General features: G+C 45.7%; 2 protein-coding genes across 5 annotated transcripts in view; one reads left to right on the top strand and one right to left on the bottom strand.

Moving 5' to 3' along the window:
* Window positions 1-13,100, top strand: part of LOC123768078 (metalloreductase STEAP4) — a 460,818-nt gene that overhangs the window by 413,667 nt on the left and 34,051 nt on the right. For all 4 annotated transcript variants that reach the window (XM_069307071.1, XM_069307070.1, XM_069307068.1 and 1 more), the window contains 2 exons: window positions 8,734-8,910; window positions 10,658-10,775. In XM_069307071.1, coding sequence (XP_069163172.1) covers window positions 8,734-8,910; window positions 10,658-10,775 — 295 coding nt within the window. The remainder of the gene's footprint in view (window positions 1-8,733; window positions 8,911-10,657; window positions 10,776-13,100) is intronic.
* Window positions 1-13,100, bottom strand: part of LOC123768077 (uncharacterized) — a 389,891-nt gene that overhangs the window by 347,378 nt on the left and 29,413 nt on the right. The gene's annotated exons all lie outside the window — the stretch shown is intronic.

Below are 13,100 nucleotides of genomic sequence, written 5' to 3'. Positions count from 1 at the left end.
GTAGAGCGACGGTCTCGCGTCATGCAGGTCGGCGTTCAATCCCCGACCGTCCACAAGTGGTTGGGCAATATTCCTTTCCCCCCGTCCCATCCCAAATCCTTATCCTGACCCCTTCCCAGTGCTATATAGTCGTAATGGCTTGGCGCTTTCCCCCCCCCCCCCCCCTGATAATTCCCTTCCTTGTATCGCTATACAATTCGGGTTAATCTTTAGCTTTTGCTGCTACGTCGTTTTCATATTGCCTCTCTGCTTTCTTCCTGACTCGAATTTCTGCCTCTCTTGGGCAGAAATGTACCTTCTTGAGGTTATCTTGAGATGATTTCGGGGCTTTTTAGTGTCCCCGCGGCCCGGTCCTCGACCAGGCCTCCACCCCCAGGAAGCAGCCCGTGACAGCTGACTAACACCCAGGTACCTATTTTACTCCTAGGTAACAGGGGCATAGGGTGAAAGAAACTCTGCCCATTGTTTCTCGCCGGCGCCTGGGATCGAACCTAGGACCACAGGATCACAAGTCCAGCGTGCTGTCCGCTCGGCCGACCGGCTCCCTGTATCCAAATGTATCCATTTACGTTACCTCGTGTGGTAAAATACAACCCTTACTGTATTTTTGCTTTGATTTATTTGGCTGTTTTCTTCCCTGTAACGCTTGTATGATGTAGGTGTTACTCTGCGTCACACGTCCAGCGTGGAGTGTGCTGGTGGAGCTACATGTTTTCCTCTTAATGGCTCTGTGATATCTTGACTCTAAGAAATGTTTGTGTCTATGTCTGTGTCCAGCAGGTTTTCTCTCCACGTCTCATCACCGTGCGAGAGTCTTCAGTGGTCCAGTCTAATGCCTGGAAACACAAACTGAAACTGTCTCTATTTTCCCTTTGATACACCTTGAAATAAAGTTGTTACATCTTGGCTTAACGTGTTTATGACGTATTAGAACGTTGTCACAACTTGCTATATTGGTTGTTATAACTGGTTAGGTGGTATTAAACTTGTTCGAACGTTGTACCAACGTCGTAGTTTCGTTGTGTGTTTGGTGGGATATGCCTGATGATTCAAATCTCCGAGCATTACGATCTGACTCTCGGTGAACTGTCCACTGTGGACTTGTGGGATTTCTCGTCGCACTTATTGTCTCTCTAGGCCTTGTGTTGTATGGTATAGGGGGGCGGGGGGGGGGGTTGTAAATCATAACTACCATTATAACATTCCCTCGTGTTCGTATTTTACAACTGTTCTTCATCACCTTCCGTATTACCTGATGGCGTTTTAGAAATGCTGTCTTCTTGGGGTTATCTTGAGATGATTTCGGGGCTTTTAGTGTCCCCGCGGCCCGGTCCTCGACCAGGCCTCCACCCCCAGGAAGCAGCCCGTGACAGCTGACTAACATCCAGGTACCTATTTTACTGCTAGGTAACAGGGGCATTCAGGGTGAAAGAAACTTTGCCCATTTGTTTCTGCCTCGTGCGGGAATCGAACCCGCGCCACAGAATTACGAGTCCTGCGCGCTATCCACCAGGCTACGAGGCCCCCGTGTCTGCTTATGACATTTGTCAGTCGGGGTTATTGTTGTGGTAATGTGTAGTGTCACTCTCTTGTCACTCTCTTGTCACTCTCTTGTCACTCTCTTGTCACTCTCTTGTCACTCTCTTGTCACTCTCTTGTCACTCTATTGTCACTCTATTGTCACTCTATTGTCACTCTCTTGTCACTCTCTTGTCACTCTCTTGTCACTCTCTTGTCACTCTCTTGTCACTCTCTTGTCACTCTCTTGTCACTCTCTTGTCACTCTTGTCACTCTCTTGTCACTCTCTTGTCACTCTCTTGTCACTCTCTTGTCACTCTTCCCCATTATTTGTAATTCACATTTACAGTTTTGTACATAACTTTAATTCTGTTCATCTGTAATGTACTTCAGTGGTTTCTGTCCGAAGGGGAGGGAGGGGGGGGGGGGTTCGGACTCGTTCCATGTGCCAAGAGGAAGGTGTGGGTGTTGTTCTTGTCATTCCTGGCTGTTGTTCTGGATGAGGACACTTTAAGATGTCCTGAGCCTATTGGGCTCTATCATATCTACATTATAAACTGTGTATGGAGTCAGCCTCCACCACATCACTGCCTAATGCATTCCATTTACTAACTACTCTGACACTAAAAAACTTCTTTCTAACGTCCCTATGGCTCATGTGGGTACTCGGTTTCCACCTGTGTCCTCTTGTTCGTGTTCCACCCGTTCTGAAGAGTTTGTCCACTCTGTCAATTCCCCTGAAAATTCCGTAGGTAGTGATCATGGCTCCCCTTACTCTTCTGCCTTCCAGGGACGTGAGATTCAGAACCCGTAGCGTGTGTGTAAATAATGTGAAGAGGGCGTGAGAGTATTAGCCTGAAACGATGGGTCGTGTGTGGAGGTCACCACTGAGAAGCTCCACACAATATCACGGGTGACCCAACGACCCCATGGAGCCACAGGGCGTGCTGGGGGGCGACCCTGACCCTTGCTTAACATTGACTCAAGACGTCTCCCTCAGGAAAGGTCAACCAGTGAAAGCTAAGCGGAGGAGGAGGAGTTCAGGCGACGGCCATTGTGCGGTGCCTGGCAAAGATTAGAGCCATCTTTAAACCTCTTTTATGGAATTTAGGCGAAGCAATTTTTTGGCGGGAAGGTTGTGTTCGCAGTAATGAAGCCAGTGTAACGGTAGCCACCTGCCACAGGTAACGGTAGCTATCTGCTACAGGTAACGGTAGCTATCTGCAACAGGTAACGGTAGCTATCTGCTACAGGTAACGGTAGCTATCTGCTACAGGTAACGGTAGCCACCTGCCACGGGTAACGGTAGCCACCTGCCACAGGTAACGGTAGCTATCTGCTACAGGTAACGCTAGCCACCTGCCACAGGTAACGCTAGCCCCCCTGGCACAGGTAACGGTAGCCACCTGCTAACTACTGACCTTACCTAGGATATAACCTACAATAGCTGACTCTACTTGGCGCCTTCTTATTGGTAAACAGAGACATCAAAGTTAAGGAGCACACTATAGTATGTTTGGTGGATAGTACGACCCCCCTCACCTGTTTGGTGGGGTTGAACGACCCCCCTCACCTGTTTGGTGGGGTTGAACGACCCCCCTCACCTGTTTGGTGGGGTAGGACGACCCCCCTCACCTGTTTGGTGGGGTTGAACGACCCCCCTCACCTGTTTGGTGGGTAGGACGACCCCCCTCACCTGTTTGGTGGGTAGGACGACCCCCCTCACCTGTTTGGTGGGGTTGAACGACCCCCCTCACCTGTTTGGTAGGGTTGAACGACCCCCCTCACCTGTTTGGTGGGTAGGACGACCCCCCTCACCTGTTTGGTGGGGTTGAACGACCCCCCTCACCTGTTTGGTGGGGTAGGACTACCCCCCTCACCTGTTTGGTGGGGTAGAACTACCCCCCTCACCTGTTTGGTAGGGTTGAACGACCCCCCTCACCTGTTTAGTGGGTAGGACGACCCCCCTCACCTGTTTGGTAGGGTTGAACGACCCCCCTCACCTGTTTAGTGGGTAGGACGACCCCCCTCACCTGTTTGGTGGGGTTGAACGACCCCCCTCACCTGTTTAGTGGGTAGGACGACCCCCCTCACCTGTTTGGTAGGGTAGGACGACCCCCCTCACCTGTTTGGTAGGGTAGGATGACCCCCTCACCTGTTTGGTAGGGTAGGACGACCCCCCTCACCTGTTTGGTAGGGTAGGACGACCCCCCTCACCTGTTTAGTGGGTAGGACGACCCCCCTCACCTGTTTGGTGGGGTAGGACGACCCCCCTCACCTGTTTGGTGGGGTAGGACGACCCCCCTCACCTGTTTGGTGGGGTAGGACGACCCCCCTCACCTGTTTGGTGGGGTAGGACGACCCCCCTCACCTGTTTGGTGGGGTAGGACGACCCCCCTCACCTGTTTGGTGGGGTAGGACGACCCCCCTCATCTGTTTGGTGGGGTTGAACGACCCCCCTCACCTGTTTGGTGGGGTAGGACGACCCCCCTCACCTGTTTGGTGGGTAGGACGACCCCCCTCACCTGCTTGGTGGGTTGAACGACTCACAATAAAGACATAATTCAGGGACATTACGATCTCAGACACAACATACTCAGATCACAAGCTCATTGAAGTGCAAACTTCCATCAATACTCAGAATAGACCTAAAACGTTGATCAAGCGAGACGGGTTATTCAGTAAATTTAATTTTAATAATAAAAGGACAAACTGGGATGCAATAAACAGGGAACTTAAAAACATTCAATGGAAAACTGTTTCATGTAATAACAATCCTACATAAGGGATAGAAAAACTTACTTCTGAAGCATATGAAGTCTGTCTGAAACATGTTCCTTTGAAGAAAGCCAGAAAGAGGTCAAATGTAGAAAGAGAACGCAGAAGATTCTATAAAAGAAGGAAAAAAATAACGGAAACGCTTAAGCACACACGACTTTTCCTACAAAGGAGGAGTAATTTAAACAGGGAGATTGAAGAAATCGAGCAGAAACTGTAACACTGAAATTGAAGAAAAGCAACTAGAACAGAAAGCAATTCAAGAAATAAAGAAAAACCCCAAAATATTTCTTCACATTTGCGAAATCAAAAGTAAAAACCACTGCCAGTATTGGACCTATTAGAACGAGTGAAGGTTTATACACTGAGGATGACAAAGAAATTAGTGAAATCCTAAAAAAGCAGTATGAGGACATGTTTAGCACTCCAATAAACAACATGAAAGTGGAAGATCAGGACAACTTTGTGCGTGATATCCAAACACCTGTAAATATAACTGATATCAACACGAGCGTGGCAGAATTTGAAAGAGAAATTGAAAACATGTCCATGCACTCGGCTCCGGGTCCAAATTCACGGAATTCAATATATATAAAGAAATGCAAAGTGCCGGTGGCACAGGCACTCAGTATAGTGTGGAGGAAGAGCTTGGACACGGGGGAGATACCAGATGCACTTAAAGCAGCAGACATTGCCCCTCTACACAAGGGAGGGAGCAAAGCATTGGCAAAGAATTATAGACCAGTTGCACTAACGTCCCACATAATAAAAGTGTTTGAGAGAGTGATCAGGAGTCAGGTCACAAGTTTCATGGAGACCAATGACCTCCACAACCCAGGCCAACATGGATTTAGAGCGGGAAGATCATGTCTCTCACAGCTACTGGACCACTACGACAACATCACTGAGGCATTAGAAGAAAAACAGAATGCAGATGTGGTATACACGGACTTCACAAAGGCATTCGATAAATGTGACCATGGCGTGATAGCACACAAAATGAGGTCAATGGGAATAACTGGTAAAGTAGGACGCTGGATACTCAGTTTCCTGTCGAACAGAACACAACGAATAACAGTCAACAATATAGAATCTAGTCCAAGAGCAGTTGAAAGCTCTGTACCTCAGGCTTCAGTCTTTGCACCATTGCTTTTTCTTAATTTCATATTAGATATAGATAAAAATACAAGTCATAGCTTTCTATCATCCTTTGCAGATGACACAAAAATCAGCATGAAAATTATCTCTGCTGAAGACATTGAAAACTTCAAGCAGATATTAATAAAGTTTTCGACTGGGCATCAGAAAATAACATGATGTTTAACAGTGATAAATTCCAGGTACTCAGATACGGTAAAAATGAGGCCCTTAAACATAATACAGGGTACAAAACACAATCAAATCTGCCCATAGTAGGAAAACAGCATGTAAAGGATTTGGGAATAATGATGTCCGACGACCTAACGTTTAGGGAGCATAACCAAGCAAATATTGCGACAGCCAGAAAAATGATAGGATGCATTACGAGAATTTTCAAATCCAGAGATCCCATCACAATGGTTGTACTCTTCAAGTCACTTGTGTTGTCCCGTCTTGAGTACTGCTCAGTACTCACTTCCCCCTTCAGAGCAAGAGAGATTGCTGAAATAGAGGGAATACAGAGAACATATACGGCACGCATAGACGAGATAAAGCACCTAAATTATTGGGATCATCTCAAAGCTCTCCAAATGTACTCTCTAGAAAGGAGACGAGAGATATCAAATAATATATACGTGGAAAATACTGGAGGGCCAGGTCCCAAATCTACACAGTAAAATAACAACATACTGGAGTGAACGATATGGAAGAAAATGTAGAATAGAACCAGTGAAGAGCAGAGGTGCCATAGGCACAATCAGAGAACACTGTATGAACATCAGAGGTCCGCGGTTGTTCAACATCCTCCCAGCGAGTATAAGAAATATTGCCGGAACAACCGTGGACATCTTCAAGAGAAAACTTGATAATTTTCTCCAAGGAGTGCCGGACCAACCGGGCTGTGATGGGTATGTGGGCCTGCGGGCCGCTCCAAGCAACAGCCTAGTGGACCAAACTCTCACAAGTCAAGCCTGGCCTCGGGCCGGGCTTGGGGAGTAGAAGAACTCCCAGAACCCCATCAACCAGGTATATGTGGGCCTGCGGGCCGCTCCAAGCAACAGCCTGGTGGACCAAACTCTCACAAGTCAAGCCTGGCCTCGGGCCGGGCTTGGGGAGTAGAAGAACTCCCAGAACCCCATCAACCAGGTATATGTGGGCCTGCGGGCCGCTCCAAGCAACAGCCTGGTGGACCAAACTCTCACAAGTCAAGCCTGGCCTCGGGCCGGGCTTGGGGAGTAGACGAACTCCCAGAACCCCATCAACCAGGTACCGCCGCCTCACCTGTTTGGTGGGTAGAACAACCTCTCATCCTGACGCTATGTTCGTCCAAGCTGCCTCCGTCCTCAAAGATGCATTCAACAATTCCATCGTAGTTTTTAATACAAAAAAATATTTTCTGAAATTACATTATCATATGTTCTAATAATTTAGGCCTAGGTTGTGTGTGTTGGTTCTCGGCAAGTGTTTATATTTGCGAAATTTGGTGAGTGTTTTAGAGGCTTCTTATTTGAACATAATTTCAGGAACAGCGAAGCACAGTTACAGAAATTATTGAACGTTATCAGCTGCTAAGTAATTTTTTTTTGTCGTTAATAAAACGTGTGCCAACGGATGGATCAACGAGCATTTAGTCAGTGCATTAAGCTGGTCTGTAATATTCATATCTATGGGTTGTAAACAATTTGTTTTAATGGAGTGTATGTCAGCTTTGCTCCAGACAATAGGTGTTGGGATTGAGTACTACAGATGTTGGAGGTAGCATGTTTGGAGCAGATGCTCTTTTGTTTATGATCTTGTTAATAATATTTCATGTACCTGATAATGTTTACAGTCTCCGTGGTGTAGTGGTAAGACACTCCCCTGGCGTTCCGCGAGCGCTATGTCATGGGTTCGTATCCTGGCCGGGGAGGATTTACTGGGAGCAATTCCTTAACTGTAGCCTCTGTTTAACGCAACAGTAAAATGTGTACTTCGTTGTAACAACGATTCTTCGCGGCGGGGATCGTATTCCAGGGACCATAGGATTAAGGACCTGCCCGAAACGCTACGCGTACTAGTGGCTGTACAAGAATGTAACAACTCCTGTATATATCTCAAAAAATGTTTTGTAGTTGTTACTGGCGGAGAATAAAAACCATGTGGACGAAGATTGTTTGTCTGACCAAAACCATAACAATAGGAATACACAAACAAATATAATTTGATAAAAACACCGATTTTTTGTATTACACAACACTTCAAAATTGATTAGTACATCTTTGGCAAGAGCCTTAACTCACACGAGGGTAAACTGATACATCCTGACGAGTTGAAATTATTTTGTTGTTTTAGCGTATGAGAAGTATATTATTATTATTATTAACATCTTTATTGACAAAATTAATTACAATTTTGCCTAATCTGAGGATTTTGATAGTCTTATTAAGTTGAGGATAATGGTGGTATTCACTGTCACGCAGGACAGAGGGTCATACACAAGACAATAGGTCTAAACTGTAGGCTGAAGCACATATATATCATGGTTACAATCAATGTTTTAATGTATGGATATGTGAAAACAACTTTCTACTGTACACTGCCACACAAGGGCAGGGATGGGTTCATAAGTCAGGCAGCTTAGAATATAAATAAAAATTGTTCTTCATTCTTTAAAATGGACAAGCAAATTTTGGGTAAATTGTTAGGATGTCGTCCAGAACACCTGAGTCAATGACATAGTTACACAGTTGGTGGTACAAGAGGCCAGGAGGTCTAAAGTCCTTTACGGTTTCACATTCATCAGTATAGTGTTCTAGTGATTATATATAGTTCAACTCCATAGGTTATTTATGTCCAGGCACGTGTTTGTTGTCTTATTTTGATAATTCCACCGTTGCAGGCATATGTTTGCTGCCGTCTCATGATAATTCCACCGTTGCAGGCATATGTTTGCTGCCGTCTCATGATAATTCCACCGTTGCAGGCATATGTTTGCTGCCGTCTCATGATAATTCCACCGTTGCAGGCATATGTTTGCTGCCGTCTCATGATAATTCCACCGTTGCAGGCACCCTTGTAGGCATGTTTGCTGGCGTCTCATGATAATTCCACCGTTGCAGGCACCCTTGTAGGCATGTTTGCTGGCGTCTCATGATAATTCCACCGTTGCAGGCACCCTTGTAGGCATGTTTGCTGGCGTCTCATGATAATTCCACCGTTGCAGGCATATGTTTGCTGCCGTCTCATGATAATTCCACCGTTGCAGGCACCCTTGTAGGCATGTTTGCTGGCGTCTCATGATAATTCCACCGTTGCAGGCACATGGTACGCCAGACGGGGGCGGTGCTGACGAGTCAGGAGGCAGCGCTGGGACCGGCCAACATGGTGGTGGTGGCGGTGGGGCGCGACCACTACGACTACCTGCCCCTCACACTCCTCCGGGGCAAGATCCTCATCGACGTCTCCAACAACACCGAGCGACGCAAGGGGCCCCAGTTAGTATAGTTACCCCTCTCACTTTTGTTGGTTTTCTCTCATGGCTCTGCCACCGTATACATGATCGTGTGGACGTATATATGGACCTTGGACAGTATACATGGGCCTGCCACCGTATACATGATCGTGGGGACGTATATATGGGCCTGGGACCGTATACATGGACCTGGGACAGTATACATGGGCCTGGGACCGTATACGTGGGCCTGTGACTGTATACACGGGCCTGGGACCGTATACGTGGGCCTGTGACTGTATACACGGGCCTGGGACCGTATACGTGGGCCTGTGACTGTATACACGGGCCTGGGACCGTATACGTGGGCCTGTGACTGTATACACGGGCCTGGGACCGTATACACGGACCTGTGACTGTATACACGGACCTGTGACTGTATACATGGACCTGTGACTGTATACATGGACCTGTGACTGTATACACGGACCTGTGACTGTATACACGGACCTGTGACTGTATACATGGACCTGTGACTGTACACATGGACCTGTGACTGTATACACGGACCTGTGACTGTATACACGGACCTGTGACTGTACACACGGACCTGTGACTGTACACATGGACCTGTGACTGTATACATGGACCTGTGACTGTATACACGGACCTGTGACTGTATACACGGACCTGTGACTGTATACACGGACCTGTGACTGTATACACGGACCTGTGACTGTATACACGGACCTGTGACTGTATACACGGACCTGTGACTGTATACACGGACCTGTGACTGTATACACGGACCTGTGACTGTATACACGGACCTGTGACTGTATACACGGACCTGTGACTGTATACACGGACCTGTGACTGTATACACGGACCTGTGACTGTATACACAGACCTGTGACTGTATACACAGACCTGTGACTGTATACACAGACCTGTGACTGTATACACAGACCTGTGACTGTATACACGGACCTGTGACTGTATACACGGACCTGTGACTGTATACACGGACCTGTGACTGTATACACGGACCTGTGACTGTATACACGGACCTGTGACTGTATACACACACCTGTGACTGTATACACAGACCTGTGACTGTATACACAGACCTGTGACTGTATACACAGACCTGTGACTGTATACATGATATATATAGTTACCATATGCATTTTTAGGTCACTATATCCTCTTGGTTAGGTCACTATATCCTCTTGGTTAGGTCACTATATCCTCTTGGTTAGGTCACTATATCCTCTTGGTTAGGTCACTATATCCTCTTGGTTAGGTCACTATATCCTCTTGGTTAGGTCACTATATCCTCTTGGTTAGGTCTCTCAACCTCGAGGCTGTAAAGTCATATTGAGTACTATTGTTCTACTGTGACAACTCTGAAGGTGTTCGGGTAAGATAAACAGTCTTTACTAATCATCGCAACTACTAAATACTCATAAATTCCATTTATTTAAAAATAATTCAAGTATCGAACATGTTTAGTGTATTTTGTATATGGTAATAGTTGAGCACTGTGGTAATCCCCATTACACAAGAAAGTGGGAGGGGTTGGGGGTGCATTGACGCAGGTTCGAACCCCTTGTATGACTCCGGTAATTTCTCATCCATGCTGACCAGACCACACACTAGAAGTTGAAGGGACGACGACGTTTCGGTCCGTCCTGGACCATTCTCCAGTCGATTGTGATCCATTGTGATTGTGATCCATTGTGATTGTAATTTCTCATCCATGCTCTCTCTCCCTCTCCCTCCTGCAGCTACCGCAGTAACGCCGAGTACCTCCAGGGGCTGGTTCCTGAGGCTTGTGTGGTCAAGGGCTTCAACGTCCTCTCTGCCTACGCTCTGGAGAATGGCGGGATCCAGGGCAGCAAAGAGGCGAGTCTTCAATCTATTTCGCGACTAAAAAAAAAAAAAAACCCTGTTGGTAATATAGAATTACGGGCTCACCATAGCCCGTGCTACCTGGAACTTTTTGTTCTAGGCAGCGCATCTTAAACAACAACAACAAACAATATTTCGTGACGTTTGTCTCTTCCCACAACACTTTCGGGAAATCAGTTCGTTACATTCAGACTGTTGTGATTCTAATTTCGTATGTGTACACATGTTTACCCTTCCCCCCCCCCTCCCCCTGAATGCCCCTGTTACCTAGCAGTAAATAGGTAGCTGGGAGTTAGTCAGCTGTCACGGGCTGCTTCCTGGGGGTGGAGGCCTGGTCGAGGACCGGGCCGCGGGGACACTAAAGCCCCGAAATCATCTCAAGATAACCTCAAGATAACCCCCCTCCGCCTGTCTTCCACGTGTAATAGGATATGTAGCGACGATGGAGCACTGTGCAAGGTATGGATCGTTGTAGCCAGCGAGAGGCAGGGTTTTGTATTTGTTTACTAAAGCTGGAACATTATACACAAGTTACACGAGGACACCCCGGTATGGGGGTGACGTGGGAGGACCTCCCTCAGCGCGGGAGGTCGCCTGAAATAGCTACACTACCTCACAACTACTACAACTACAGTTTTAAACAGTCGCTACATGACTCCAGCATCAGTTGAACTAAATATTCCATTCTCAGAGGTTGTAGATCCCTATAATTGCACCAGAGATTGTACCCCTTATATATATATATATATATATATATATATATATATATATATATATATATATATATATATATATATATATATATATATATATGTCGTACCTAGTAGCCAGAACACACTTCTCGGCCTACTATGCAAGGCCCGATTTGCTTAATAAGCCAAGTTTTCCTAATATAATATATTTTCTCTAATTTTTTTCTTATGAAATGATAAAGCTACCCATTTCATTATGTATGAGGTCAATTTTTTTTTATTGGAGTTAAAATTAACGTACATATATGACCTAACCTAACCAACCCTACCTAACCTAACCTAACCTATCTCTATAGGTTAGGTTGGGTTAGGTAGCCGAAAAAATTAGGTTAGGTTAGGTTAGGTAGGTTAGATAGTCGAAAAACAATTAATTCATGAAAACTTGGCTTATTAGGCAAATTTTGCCTTGCATAGTAGGCTGAGAAGTGCGTTCTGGCTATTAGGTACGACATATATATATATATATATATATATATATATATATATATATATATATATATATATATATATATATGTCGTACCTAGTAGCCAGAACGCACTTCTGAGCCTACTATGCAAGGCCCGATTTGCCTAATAAGCCAAGTTTTCATGAATTAATATATTTTCTCTATTTTTTTTCTTATGAAATGATAAAGCTACCCATTTCATTATGTATGAGGTCAATTTTTTTTTAATTGGAGTCAAAATTAACGTAGATATATGACCGAACCTAACCAACCCTACCTAACCTAACCTAACCTATCTTTATAGGTTAGGTTAGGATAGGTAGCCGAAAAAGTTAGGTTAGGTTAGGTAGATTAGGTAGTCGAAAAACAATTAATTCATGAAAACTTGGCTTATTAGGCAAATCGGGCCTTGCATAGTAGGCTGAGAAGTGCATTCTGGCTACTAGGTACGACATATATGTATATATATATTATATATATATGACTGAAAACTCACACCCCAGAAGTGACTCGAACCCATACTCCCAGAAGCAACGCAACTGATAACTACAGGGCGCCTTAATCCGCTTGACCATCACGGCCGGACAAAAGGAAGTGATAGCCGAAGCTATTTGAACCACTTCCCCGCCGGCAACTCGGATGGTAATCTTGGGCATAGCATTTCACCAAATCACCTCATTCTTTGGGGCACACGTGAGAAACACAAATGCGAACAAGCCTGAATGGTCCCCAGGACTATATGCGACTGAAAACTCACACCCCAGAAGTGACTCGAACCCATACTCCCAGAAGCAACGCAACTGATAACTGATGCCCAAGATTACCATCCGAGTTGCCGGCGGGGAAGTGGTTCAAATAGCTTCGGCTATCACTTCCTTTTGTCCGGCCGTGATGGTCAAGCGGATTAAGGCGCCCTGTAGTTATCAGTTGCGTTGCTTCTGGGAGTATGGGTTCGAGTCACTTCTGGGGTGTGAGTTTTCAGTCGCATATAGTCCTGGGGACCATTCAGGCTTGTTCGCATATATATATATATATATATATATATATATATATATATATATATATATATATATAAACACATCTACATTTAGTGATACACATCTACCCGGCAGTACAGTTGA

The sequence above is a fragment of the Procambarus clarkii genome, chromosome 59, assembly GCF_040958095.1.
Source record: "Procambarus clarkii isolate CNS0578487 chromosome 59, FALCON_Pclarkii_2.0, whole genome shotgun sequence".
Lineage (NCBI taxonomy): Eukaryota > Metazoa > Arthropoda > Malacostraca > Decapoda > Cambaridae > Procambarus > Procambarus clarkii.
This window is presented reverse-complemented; position numbering and strand designations above follow the sequence as displayed.